This window comes from Fukomys damarensis, unplaced genomic scaffold, assembly GCF_012274545.1.
Source record: "Fukomys damarensis isolate Sample0158 unplaced genomic scaffold, DMR_v1.0_HiC HiC_scaffold_27, whole genome shotgun sequence".
Lineage (NCBI taxonomy): Eukaryota > Metazoa > Chordata > Mammalia > Rodentia > Bathyergidae > Fukomys > Fukomys damarensis.
The window spans coordinates 6165528-6178924 of record NW_022900939.1 but is presented as its reverse complement, the minus strand read 5'-3'; the positions used below and the strand labels follow the sequence as shown (position 1 = coordinate 6178924).

The window sequence follows — 13397 nt, the reverse complement described above, 5'->3', positions numbered from 1 at the left end:
TTTTTTTTTTTTTTGGCATCAGGAATCAAAGTTGGGACCTTGTGCTTGCAAGACAGGTGGCAGAACCACTGAGCTAAATTCCTGGACCTATGGGCCCAATCTCTTAATTTTTCTATATTGCCTCTTGGACAAACTCTACCCTGCAAAGGTGAGCTGGGATACCTTCAGAGTTCTTTCAAACTGTACAGGAAAATGTTTTTATCCAAGCTTAGGTTTGAGCTGCACCTCTCTTAGCTAACGTATCAGCACTGGTAGTTAAAATCCTAAGGGAATCATTAAATTTTCAGTAGCAGGTAAAAAATAAACAAACAAAACAAATCAGGCCATCTCCCAGCTAGACTGCAAACTCCCTGAGGGCATTTAATTATCTTGTCATACCCAAGGCTCACTAGGAAGAGACTAAGCATCTAGAAAGTGCTGTGTACATTTCAAAGTGACATTACAGAAAGAGCACATGCATAAAGAAGCAGTGGAGAAAGATCAAGAGAAGATTTCCTGGGGGAAAGACAAAGGCAAGAAAAACCAAGTCCCACTTATTAAAAGGGACAGAAAAGTTCACTGACAAAGCCCAATATTTTTCCCTGAAGTCTGAAGAATTACAGACACTCCACATTTTACTGACCAAGTTCAGACATGTGGCTAGGTCATTCACTGATCACTAAATAAGGGGGTTGTAGATTACAATATTCAGAACAAAGAAATGGTCAAAGAAAACTACAGCTTGGTGACTTTGCTTTTATTTGCCTAACGCTTAATATGCAGTAATGCAATGTATAACAGAACATAAAACAATAGTACTGTACTGTACAGTACAATCAACAAAAATTATAATAATATATAAGAAAGATATACTGCACTGAAAAAAAGACATTAATGCTCTATCAACAAGATGTGTAGAACTGTACAAAAAAACAAAAAAGATGGGTGATAAGTGAGTATAGGGTCAGTAAGTCTGAGTAACATGCCACAGTTGCTAAGTCCAAAAGGTCATTAATCAGGTAGGTTGTTAAATGAGGAATACCTGTACTAGACATCATATTATCAAAATAGTTCAATGAAAATTATTTTTTAATATAAAATATAGCAGCCACCAACAAATCATCATACCAGTTGGGTTTAGGCAATATTGATCCCTCACATGTCAGAAAGGGCAGGGAAGAAAATTATTCAGAAAATCCAGGATATCTTATGATATAGCAGTGATAGAGAAGTGCTCATCAATAATCATGATCACAAAAAGAGGCAATCCAGATATGATCTTTAGCAAATCCCATTCCCTTTCCTGGATCTTAGCAGCTTCTGTGAATTCTTCAAGATTACATTGGTCACAAAGCTAAAACTGCTGGAAGCTGTGGTTTGAATGTGCAATTCTGGCTCATTAAAGAGCTTCTGAAGGTCACTGCAACAGATCGATGAAACTAAAATACTGCTAATAAGATATCACAGACCCACGAACCTCTTTGCCTCTGTAGAAACCCCTGGAAACACCAAATATCCTTGACAATGAGTTGGCGTAAGTGGAGCCACTGCTCTGTTTGCCTCTGCAGGAAATATTGTGGAGGATAGGACATATAAAGTTATGTAGTAAAGGAGCTGACTAGCCTGAGTGTAAGACAAAATTAAACACATAAAGCAATCATAGAGCCAAGAATAACAGTGATGATTGTTTAGTTGTTTCCTGTAGTTCGGAAGTGTACATATAACCCTTGAGAAAATATATTCTCCCATATGATATCTACATATCAAAAAGTCTCAAACATCACTTCTATAGTTTGTTTATACCTGAGAATTTATTTATCTCCAAATGAATCCATTTTATTATCACCTGAGGAACTGTTGGAAACAAATAGTCCTTCAAAGTGAGCCCAATCAAAAGAGAGCACTGATAAATTTTTCTGGCCCTTTGGCACAGCTGTTCTCCCTGTAACATATGTGCTCAACAGGTCTCATAAGATTGTGCTCCAAATCATACCCTTTGGCATCAAAACAGGCAAAACATGTATTTGTTGGATGAGGGTGCGTGTTTGACCTCAATATCCAAAATACATCAGGTAGCTTACTTTTCCCCAGTATTACAAAAAGAAATAATAAATATTTGGAAGACATCTGTCTTTTCATAAATGCTGTATTTATCAGTACAACACACTTAACGATCAACTCATTATCAACAAAATAGGCTACAGTCACTCCTCATTTAATAACCAAGTTCCATTTCCCTGGCTAGGTTGTTAAATGAAATAATACCTAAATGAGGAAATGTATATAGTATATGTTACAATATTCAGAACAAAGGAATGGTCAAAGAAAACTCCAACTTGATGAAGAACAAATACTACACTTGATCTTAGCCAAAAGACCAAGAGGAAACTAACTTTGCTTTTATTTGCCTCTTACAGGCAGTACTGTAACGTGTAACAGAACATGAAACTATAGAGCTGTACAGCACAATGAGCAAAAATTATAGTACAAGGTGCACTATACAAAAAAAAAGACATTAATGGGGCTGGAGATTTAGCTCAGTGGTGGTGCCTGCCTCGCAAGCTCCTCACAAGCTCAAGGTCCCAAGTTCGATCCCCAGTACCAAAAAAACCAAACCAAAACAAAAAGACATTGAGGCTCTATTAACAAGATGTACAGAACTAGACAAAATAAAAGAAGACAGGTCAGAATCCAGCAGCAGGTTGGATGTCTGAACAGTTGTTAACCTAGGCGTTAAACAAGGAATATCTATATGGGCAATTCAATACAGAAACAGGAAGCACACCTCTCCCTGGTGGTATAAAGAGACATACTGGTATAAGGAGGTGGTAAAGGGCTGGGATAGAGAACACAAGAACACTCCAGTGATTGGTACACACCGAGTAAAAGGCCCTGGGTGTTGCCAGGCAGCTGGGAAGGCTGTGTTCTCTGGGAGGAGTGCTGATTTACTTGTTTCCCAGGCAACCAAGCCAGCCCCTTATTGCCTTTACTTTCATCACTGGAGCAGAAGGAAAGGTAATTGGGTTAATTATTAAAGCAGCACTAGTTAGTTAGTACCACCATCACTAATTGTCCATTTATCTGGGGCTTATAAACAGCTGTCTTAATTGATGTTGAGTTGGAATGTGCCATTCACTTTATTTGCCTGGCTACTGGGTACCAGAAGGGTACAAAGCAGGGAGATAAAGAGCTCAGCCAATGAGATAAAAGGGTCCAACACCAGAATCATTGTTCACGCCCATTCATACTTCAGCAATACCACAATGGATCTCAAATGCATTAACTTTCATTCATCTTTCTCAGATTGGCTAATCAAAGTACAGATCTAAAGACAATGAACAATTAAGCAATTTGTTGTATTAGTCAGATGTATTATTGGGTTGTGAAATCAGGCTAGTTCCTAAAAGTCAGTAAGCCTGAGGTTCCAGAAGCCCATGGAGGTTGACCAAACTAGATTAGAGGCCTCCTGAAAGCAATTCCTAAGGTACCAGGCAAGGGGAGGTAGGGGACAGTCAGAAACATTGGAGAGAGAATATTAGTATTTTTAATAAATATGAGAGGGGCAAAAGACCATCAAAAATAAACTTAACAAAAAATTATTGGGGAATGGGGTAATTATGTGTCACAATAGTCAACAGATAGAAGGATAAGATTACATAAAGTAATGGAATATTTGGGTATGTGGTATATGACAGCAGCACAAACAGCTGCACAGCTACAAAGTAGCAATGCTTCTGTGCCTTACCAGAGATAAGGCTACATAAATCTGAAGGAGGTCCTTACAAAATATAGTTCAAAACTCAACAAAGGTATTAAAATGGCACATTAGATGGTATGCATTTAATACAAAGTCATCACAGGAAAAACTTGAAGACATTAAAAAAGTAAAAAGCTGGGCAAAATGACAGATAAAAACAATGATAACATTAAGTGTAAATGGGCCAAATAATTCAGAGACAAGATTCAACTATATGCTATTTATAAGACACATACTTTAGGTTCACGGGGCTGGGGATTTTTTAGCTCAGTGGTTCCACCGCCTGCCTCACAAGCACAAGGTCCTGAGTTTGATCCCCGGTACCACCCCAAAACATACATACTTTAGATTCATAGATCTAAATAGTTTGAAAGCAAAAGTATCTATACTTTTGAAGTATCTATACTAATTAAAACAGACTTTAAGACAAAAATATTACTAAATACAGAGGGATATGACAAAAAGCTGCAAGAAAAAAAGGCTGTAAGAATTATGAACATACAGGGACGGGGATTTAGCTCAGTGGTTCCAACACCTGAATTTGATCCCCAGTACCAGAAGTTGAGAACCAGAGCAGATTATTTCTGAGAACTGGAGGTGCCCTAACAAAGGACAAAATCCCAAAATACATGAATCAAAAACTGACAGGGCTAGGGCCGAGGATTTAGCTCAGCGGTTTGGTGGCCTGCCTTGCAAGCGCAAGGACCAGAGTTCAATCCCTGGTACCAAAAAAACAAAAAACAAAAAAAACTGACAGGGCTGGGGATTTAGCTCAGTGGTTCCGCCGCCTGCCTTGCAAGCTCAAAGGCCCGAGTTCGATCCCCGGTACCAAAAACAAAACAAAACAAAACAAAAACTGACAGAACTATGGGGATGAAGACACAACAAGTTCTGGAAATTTCAATACCCACACAATAATAAATGGGACAAGCAGACAGAATATCAGCCAGGATATACAGAACTTGAACAACACTGACATCTACACAACTCTACCTAGGGCTGGGGATACAGCTTAGTGATAGAGCACTTGCCTAGTATGTGTGAGACCCTAGGTTCAATCCCCAGCACCCCCCTACACCCCACAAATCTCTAGCTAATAATACACATTCTTCTCAAACACATAGTAAAATTTTCCAGGGCAGTTCATAAACTGAGCCAAAACATTATAATACATTTAAAATAAGTGAAATCATGTAAAGTATACTCTTTTGTTTTGTTTTGTTTCTTCGAGACAGGGTCTCACTATGTAGCTGAGACTGACCTGGAACTCACTATGTAGCCCAGGCTGGTTTTGAACTCACAGAGATCCTCCTGCCTCAGTCTCCCAAGTGATGGGATTACAGGTGTGAGCCACCACACCCAGCTAAAAGTACATTCTTAGTAATTTCTTAATTTCATTGTGGCCTAACAGAAGGAAATGGGAGCAATTCACAGATATGTAAAAATGAACAACATACTCCTAAACAACTAATGGGTCAAAGTAGAAATCAAGAGAATTTAAGATGACTGGACACAAAGTCATCTCCAGCCCACTTGACCAGTCTCCAATGTCCTGTGGGCAGGAGCAAGAAAATCCTGACACTTCTCATTGACTTTAATCAAAATAGTAAATTAAGGCCCACATCTGCTAGAAATAGATGCTCACTAGGATGAAAGTCAAAAAAGATTATGCAGGGCAGATAACTAATACCCTACATGACCCAGGTCCCTTATTCCTTAGAAGTTTTTTGTTCTTCCAGTAATTTACCAGGAGGCTGTCAAATGCCAGGGTTTCTCATTTCACTTTTATGAGGCCTCAAATATGCAGGAAAATATTTTAAGCTTAAGAACCTTTTGGCAGATATTCCCTACTTTATGAACTCAAGCAAAAGAGCACAGAAGACCAAATGGAGGTCTTATGAGTCAGGCAGACTTGGCTGAAAGTTCCAAGTCTGCTTATCACGGTGTTATACTGGACCAGTGGCGTAACTCTTCTAAGCCTTAGTTTTCTTCCTGCGGAATGGAAATGGCACCACCTACCTTACAGGGTTGACACAACAATTAATGAAAGTAATGTGAGAAAGCACGAGGATGGCACCTGGCCCACTGCAAGCAGTTATTCCCTTCAATCCAGTCTCTAGAACTACAATGAGCTAAAGCTGCCTACTAGAGTCAGCAGGGGAAGCTCCTTAGACTTCTGCATGTCTCCTCAAATGTACATCTGGTAGAGTTATAGGAGCTTTAAATGTATTTACACGTGTTTAAGTATGGTCCCCGATCAGTTCTGACCTGGGCTGATCGGTTGCTAAAAGCCCCCAGGAAGCTACAGAATTGTTGAGAAGGTGTGAAGATAAGGGTGAAGAGACGGAAGGTGATCAAATGGATTCCTGCTTGGTAGCTTCCATGAGAGGAGACCACCCCTCCATAGGGAATTGGGCATCTATGGGTTAAATGCGTTATTAGGCAACTATAGGTTAAGTAGGTAACTATGTTCTTTGTACAATGTACTTCAGTAGCATTACAGCTTCTGTAATCTCTCACCAAAGGAGCATAATGGACTCAGAAAGTTCTGCCAGAACTCTTTGCTCTCCCTCTCTCCATTGCTCTGCTTTGTGTAAATCCTGCTTGTTATATTCCCAGGAAAACACCAAAAGAACTAAGCTTTGTAGATGTAAAAAGAGGTATATAAAGAAGCACATACTGGACCAGGGATTTAGCTCAGTGGTGCCACCAGCTGCCTCGCAAGTGCAAGGCCCTGAGTTCGATCCCCAGCACCAAAAACAAACAAACAAAAACAAAGCACAAACTTCTCTTCAGGGATCTTGAGACTAACAGGAGTCACTTGATCAGCCAGCGACATTAAAAGCCACTTTTTGCTCCTATCTTGGTGTTAAGGGTGGTTTGTCTCAGGTCCTCAGTTTCTTGCTCCACAAGTATCACCCAGGCTCTTCTGGGAGAAACAAGACCGAAAGGGTCTTAATTTTTCAAATCCATTTTTCTTGATGTTTCTGAATAGCTTCTGTTAGGGTCAGCTTGATACTCATTTGTGACCACAGCAATAGTCACACCTTTTAAAACTGCATACGTGTCTGCTTTGTCCCTCCATGCCTGCCAAATTTCCATGCTTCACCCTCCAAAAAGCCATTCATTATACAAATGTTCCAATAATATTCGGAGCCAAGGGATGAACGGTAAGATTAAGCATGGCTTGCCCTTGAGACTGAACTATAGGAGGGCAGGGCTCATATTCATCTTTAACCTCCTAGTCTAGAACCCTGCCCGGCACATAACAGCTGCAGAGCACATATGTGCTGAATATGATTGTTCAGGGACCACCAGATCCTCATTCCAATCGTACAGGAGAAAGCGCCTTTCCAGGAAAATTGGGAGTGCTTACTGCTAAAAGGCCAATTTCTCTTTCACTATGAAAGCCATTATTATAGCAGCTCAATTACATGATCACAAGTAAGTTTAATAAAAGCAAAACATCTATATCTAGGAGGAGAAGGAGGCTTGGGAAAGGGCTATTACATAATAAGATTTTCCTCAGCAAGCACCAGCGGGTCATAAAAAGCCATGTCTAGGAACTACTTAAAATAGAGGAATTAAATAAGAAAAACTCTGAAGGTCAGTCAAGTTCCCCGAGAGCGCTTTCTGATTAAGGTTCTAAAAAAGAGTGCTAATTTGATGCTTTGTCCGTTTAACAACTATAGGGAGGCAGACTAGGCAAGCAGCTTGCAGTACTCACCCTGGAGCCTGCTGCTTGGGCTAAGCTGGGGCTCCAATGCTGCCAGGCCAAACCACACTGGAGGGAGGACTTGATTCTCTGGGCTTCGGTTCCTGCCACTGTTACTTAGGTAACATCACCCATCCCATAACATTACTGTGCCACAAGACAGAAATGTAGTGTATAAAAGCACTTAAAACCCCCCTAGTACACAGCAAGTGATTAATAAAATGTTAAGCATTTCTTATTGCTGTTACTACTGTTGGCATTTTCTTAAGGAAAAACAAAAATGACCCAACTGTCAAGAGAATCTAGAGCAGTGATGTCGAACCTTTTAGAGCTTTCAATGATAACAAACAGCCTGATGTTGCCCACGTGCCATACATGCACTACTGTTCTAGAGGAATAATCAAATACCTACAAATGATGACAGCTTTAAAGGAAAAACCAAGAGGCTCTCTAAGGTGTATCTTGAGAAAATGAGAGCAAACCAATTATAAAAAGAAGCCATCTACTAATGTAACTCAATAGTGAGATTCTTGGAGATGAGATCTCCTTCTCCTATGAACATTTAGCATTTTTTTGGTACCGGGGATTGAACTCAGGTCTTTGCACTTGCAAGGCAGGCAGCAGAACCACTGAGCTAAATCCCCAGCCCCATTTAGCATTATTTGATAGAGAACTTTTCTTATTAATTCCACATTTGTAGACACCTGCCTGCTGGAACACAGCCCCTATATTCAAAGACATCCATAAGTACAAGTAGGCTACTTAGGGTCAGACCACAAGCAATAAGAAGAAATAGGAAGTGGAGGTGAAGAGTAATCAAGCAAGAAGGACAAAAACATACAGCTTTTCCAAAAAAGCTAAATGCCAAGGTGACAGAGATTTGCCAGAAGTAGAGGATCAGGAGATGCTGTGTAGGGTGGTAGAACCAGATGTCTGAAACACAGAATAGAAAGGAGCTATGGAGTATGACTGCCTGGCAGCAAATGATTATCTGTAGTGAGGAGCTCCCATATACCTTCCACCAAGCCACAAAGCAATGCCAGGAAAGGAGAGGTCCAAGGAACCAGAGCCCTCCTCAGATGACGATGGCAGACTACTATGGTAGAGTCTGCTCCCCTCCCAGGCCAGGGCCTACAAAGCTTTGGTGACTAGAAGAGAAACCCCTGAGGATTCTGGTATTTCTAGTCCTTAATATTGTGTCCAAGATGGTACTCTGGGGAGGCCAAATCCAATGGACTACCAGCTGTCACAAATACTCGCCTTGTCTCACCAGATCCCTCTGTACCTTTACCACATGGTGCAGATTTTCCACAACAGAATGCTGAGAGGTTTTTGTTTGTTTGCTTTGCTTTTGCAGTGCTGGGGATCAAACCAAGGGCTTCATGATAGACAACCACTCTGCACTGAACTACATTTCCAGCTCCAAAATTTTTCATAAAGACACTTATTGAGATATAACTAAATGTAGCACGAATTTTACACCTTTTATGCCTTTGCATACATTTACAACATAACATTTACAAGTTAGTACTGTGGGGGGATAATCTTTGTCATCACAAGTTGCTGCACACATCATGTCTCACAGCCTGGTCACATAAAGCTTCAGAGCCTATAAAAACTGCCCATTTTCAATTGAGCAGAAGGTTCTGATGTAGCTTTAGAGTCTCTCTCCCTTTTCGTTCCTTCAAAGAGTCCACAGTGCCTGGAAACTCCATGTGCTGGCAGCAGCAAAGGGTTGGAGAGGTGTGCATTAAGCTCCTAATTGCACAGGATCTGGCTCATGCGTGTCTCTCCAACCGAAACATGAACAAGACACCTTATCATTCAATTAAAAGCATAGCCAGAAGTTAATTGCTAGATTTAAAAACAAATGGTTTAAACACTTTTTAACAAAAAGTCTGAAGGAAGTAGGACTAGGAAAGAGAACCCTGTTGTTTATTGCCTGAAAGTAAGGAACTGAGAATAGGACTCCAAAACAGTTTTTAGTCAAGACACTATCACACACACCAACATAGATAAAGGAGCGGTGAAAAGCTTTATCTGGCTCCCTGACACCTCACACTGTAAAAATCCAAAGAAACATTTCCTTACCTGCCAGGACCCTGTTAACAGAAGAGTGTGTAGCCAAGCCAGGCTGTCCACGTTCGTGAAAAATTCCGGCATAAGGCAAGTACTCAGGCAGCAAAAAACGCCTACAAGAAGGAATCATGTGTGAAAAGCCTACTGAAGACTACCACAAAACAAGGAAATGCTATTACCTTCAAAATTCTAGGCTAAGGGATACACTAAATTTAAAGAACCCACAGAAACCCAGAAAGACATGATAATTCCCAGAATTTGTCCTTTCACAAATTTCTATCTTAGTTCTGCCCTTCTAATAAAGCAACCCACGCCAAGTACATACAATGCCTCCAAGGCTTCTGTCTTTGAACACAATGTTCTCAGTACCACTTTTCTCTGTTTCTTTTTGGTACCGGGGATAGAACTTGGGACCTTGTGCTTGCGAGGCAGGCTGCGGAACCACTGAGCTAAATCCCCAGCTCTCCCAGGTACCACTTTTCTAACTCATTTTGTGGCTATCATCTCCTGTCAAGTCTTCAGGCAGCAGGGTGGGAATATAGGCTCACTAGAATATAATTCCAGGTATGGATAATTCAAAGACCACAAAGTAAGTTTTTTTGTGTGTGGGTACCGGGAAACAAACTCATGGACTCACACTTGCTGGGCAAATGTTGCGCCACTGAACTACATTCCTGGTCCCTCAAAGTAGTTTTAAAACTAAATCCTAAACTCCCTCTGTTGTTCACAATCCAGTTTTTACCTTGGGACGAAGCGTCCAAGTGAAGGTGCAGACATCCGGGCATTACGGGGAGCTCGGTGCCTGGATCTGTCACCGTTATCCCTGGAAGAAACAAAAAGATTACCCATAAGAGATTCACTAAGAAAAAGCCAGTCATAGTGGCACACAGCCATAATTCCAGCATTCATCAGGCTTGAGGCAAGAGGATCGTGAGTTCCAGGACAGCCTGGGCTACTATTCCTGACACTGTCCCAAAAAAGCAAAAAGACAGAGTGTAAGGGACCACAGAGACACAGAGAGACACTAAGACAGACTCACCCACCATTCCCCAAACTAAATTCTTACTGAGGGGCGAGTCTGCAGAAATCAGTCACCTCGTGGTAACTTGGGTGGTGTATTACTATAGAGCATTTCTGGAGAACGTCAACTAGAAGCTTTTTAGCATTTACTAACAGTTCAGGAAGGAGAAGGAGGATTTTTCTTAAGTCAATGTGGTCTTTGAACTTGTGACACCTTAAATTGAAGCCAAGTTTAGATCTTGGGATCTGGAACATAAACTTGCAAACAGTGACCTTAAAGTGAATTAGATGAATGAGAAGATTCCCATATGGGAAAATCAGCGATAAAGAAAAAAGAAAAAGACTACAATTAATTCTTTCTTTGAAAGACTGAAAAAATAACAGAGGTGAACATTAGAAAATGCAATCCCAAGATCATTTAAGGAAAAAGAAAAAAGGGCCTGGGATTTAGCTCAGTGGTTCTGCCACCTGCCTCGTAAGCACAAGGGCCCAAGTTCGATCTCTGGTACCAAGGGGAAAAAGAAAAAAAGCCAAGATGTTTTCTTTATGGACTATTAAAGCAATTATAATAACCTGAATGTATTTTCTATGATGTTCCAAAACATAGATTACTAAAATGTTATCCCATTTAAGCTTTCTAGCTACCCCATAGAGTATTATTTCTGTTTTACAGATAAGAAGACTAAGATCCAAACAGGAAAATACCTAGGGTCACATAACTAGTAAGTAGATGAAGACAAGGAAGATCTGACTTTAAAGCCCGGGATCCTTCTGCTACACTTCATTGCTTACTACAAGAAAAGGGAGAAAAGGAACTCACATGGCTTTGTTTCCAATGCATCACAGGAACAATAAGCCAAAGGGCATAGGCTGGACAGAACAGTTAATTAGCTGCTTAAACAACTCCACAAAATAAATGAACTTCTGAGAGCTCAATCTGGTATATTTTCTGAATTTTCCCTTTGGATTATCTTCAAATCAATGAGGAAATCTTCAAACCAGCCCTGGAACCAAAGTTAAGGCAACACTTTGATTTTAAGTGGACCACTGGGAACAGTACAAGCCTAAATAAAAGCCTATGAAGGTTTTGATATCTTGGCAGATTGGCTGCTGAGCATTAAGAGAAATCAATACCAGGAATATTGGAAGTTGATCCATTAAAAGTCAGTATTTGGTTTTTATTTTCCCAAAAAGACAAAGCACACTATTGTTTTCCTTGAGATATCATATTCCTTTGACTTCAAATACTGTATATAAAAAGAGTAAGCAGAAAGAGATTAAAACTAAATAGAAAGTAAAAAGGGGGCAAAAATTGTAATGAGATCAGAAGTTCTAACTGGACTTACTGGCACACATCTGTAATTCCAGCATTCAGAAAGTTGAGGCAGGCATATCACAAGTTAGAGGCCGATCTGAACTACACAGAAATTTCAAGGCCAGCCTGAGCCACACAGTAAAAATCCCTGTCTCAAACAACAGAACAAAACAAAGGCTGGAGATGCATCTTAGTAGTAGAGCACCCATGGGTTCAATCGCCAGTATTGAAATAAGGAGAAAAGGAAAGAAAGAAAAGAGAAAAGAAAAGAAATAGGAAGACTGACAACTAAGCTAGAAAGAAGTATCAGGGAACAAACCCAGTAACTCTACAGCTCTGAGAGAACCACATTATGGAGCTGATGATCTGCTCCTTCAAGGCCAAAGAGGCACTGCCTTCTAGAGAGCACTGACGATGAGTTGCCAGCTCTCAAGGGAGACACAGAATTTGGTGAGAGGATGCAGGAAGACAACTCAAAACAATGGGCAAACACCAGGGCCGGGTGAAACATGAATCCCTGTAACATACATCACACAGCTTTTTCTGGTGTTATTGAAACCTAAACACAATCAAGTTTGTTATTCAGTTTCTTCATTTCAGAAAAAAAGAGAAGGTTAAAACATGAAGTTTTATGTTAGATGTATTTTATCCCCCCCCAAAAAAAAATTGGAGAAAAGAGGGGTGGATAGAATTCAGAGAGCACAAATGGTTTTAAAGTGTTTAGAGATTACTGGAGAATTTTTTAAAACAGGAAAATAAGAACAAGATTAGCTCAAATGCAAGTAAGTCTCAGATTGAAGGCATCATAAAAGCAAAATACTCAATGAAAGGAGGTGTTGGTGCTGGGCCTCAGCTTAACATCTTGGCTAGGGATGGAAAAGCAGGAGCTAAATAGCATCTCAATTAACATGTACAGAAGCCTTCAAATTGAATGTGTTAGGACTCTAGCAAAGAAGGAGAAATGACAGGACAGGAGCCAGAATGGTTAGAAGAGAGAAAACGTGCTAAACAAACAAATGAGACACTGCCCAGAGGAAAAGAAAACAAAAGTCTATAGGAAAAAACAGCCAAACAGTTTAGACATTTGTTGACCAGAAAAATCTTGAAAATAAGAATGGGTTAAGGTGGGAAAGGTAAGAACCAAAATGACAAATCATACAACAAGAAGGAAAAGGGGTGGTTTCAGCACTGACAGAGATAGATGTCAGACCAAAGATATGGCTCTAAGAAACTAGAGGTGAAAAGAGTAATTACTCTCTAGTCTGTTGTCTAGAAAAAAAGCAGATTCAGAGACAAGGAATTAAGACAGGGAAGCACATTTCAATGCACAGATCTGAGGTGGGAGAATAGGAGAAAGTGGAGAGGGCTGATGTTAAGAGTGTGAAGAAAAAAAACTAAAGAAATTTAAAGTACTTGATATGATGCATTCAGAAAACTTAAGAGCCAGAGGCCGGGGATTTAGCTCAGTGGTTCTGCCACCTGCCTTGCAAGGACAAGGTACCAAAAAAAATCAATCCCTGGTACACAAAAAA

The 13397-nt window shown here is 40.2% G+C and overlaps 1 protein-coding gene across 4 annotated transcripts in view; it reads right to left on the bottom strand.

Moving 5' to 3' along the window:
- The window catches only part of Ambra1 (autophagy and beclin 1 regulator 1), a 153238-nt gene that overhangs the window by 83489 nt on the left and 56352 nt on the right, over positions 1–13397 (bottom strand). For all 4 annotated transcript variants that reach the window (XM_010612462.1, XM_010612463.1, XM_010612464.1 and 1 more), the window contains 2 exons: positions 10273–10353; positions 9543–9643 (listed from right to left, as the gene is read on the bottom strand). In XM_010612462.1, the coding sequence (XP_010610764.1) occupies positions 9543–9643; positions 10273–10353 (182 nt within the window). The remainder of the gene's footprint in view (positions 1–9542; positions 9644–10272; positions 10354–13397) is intronic.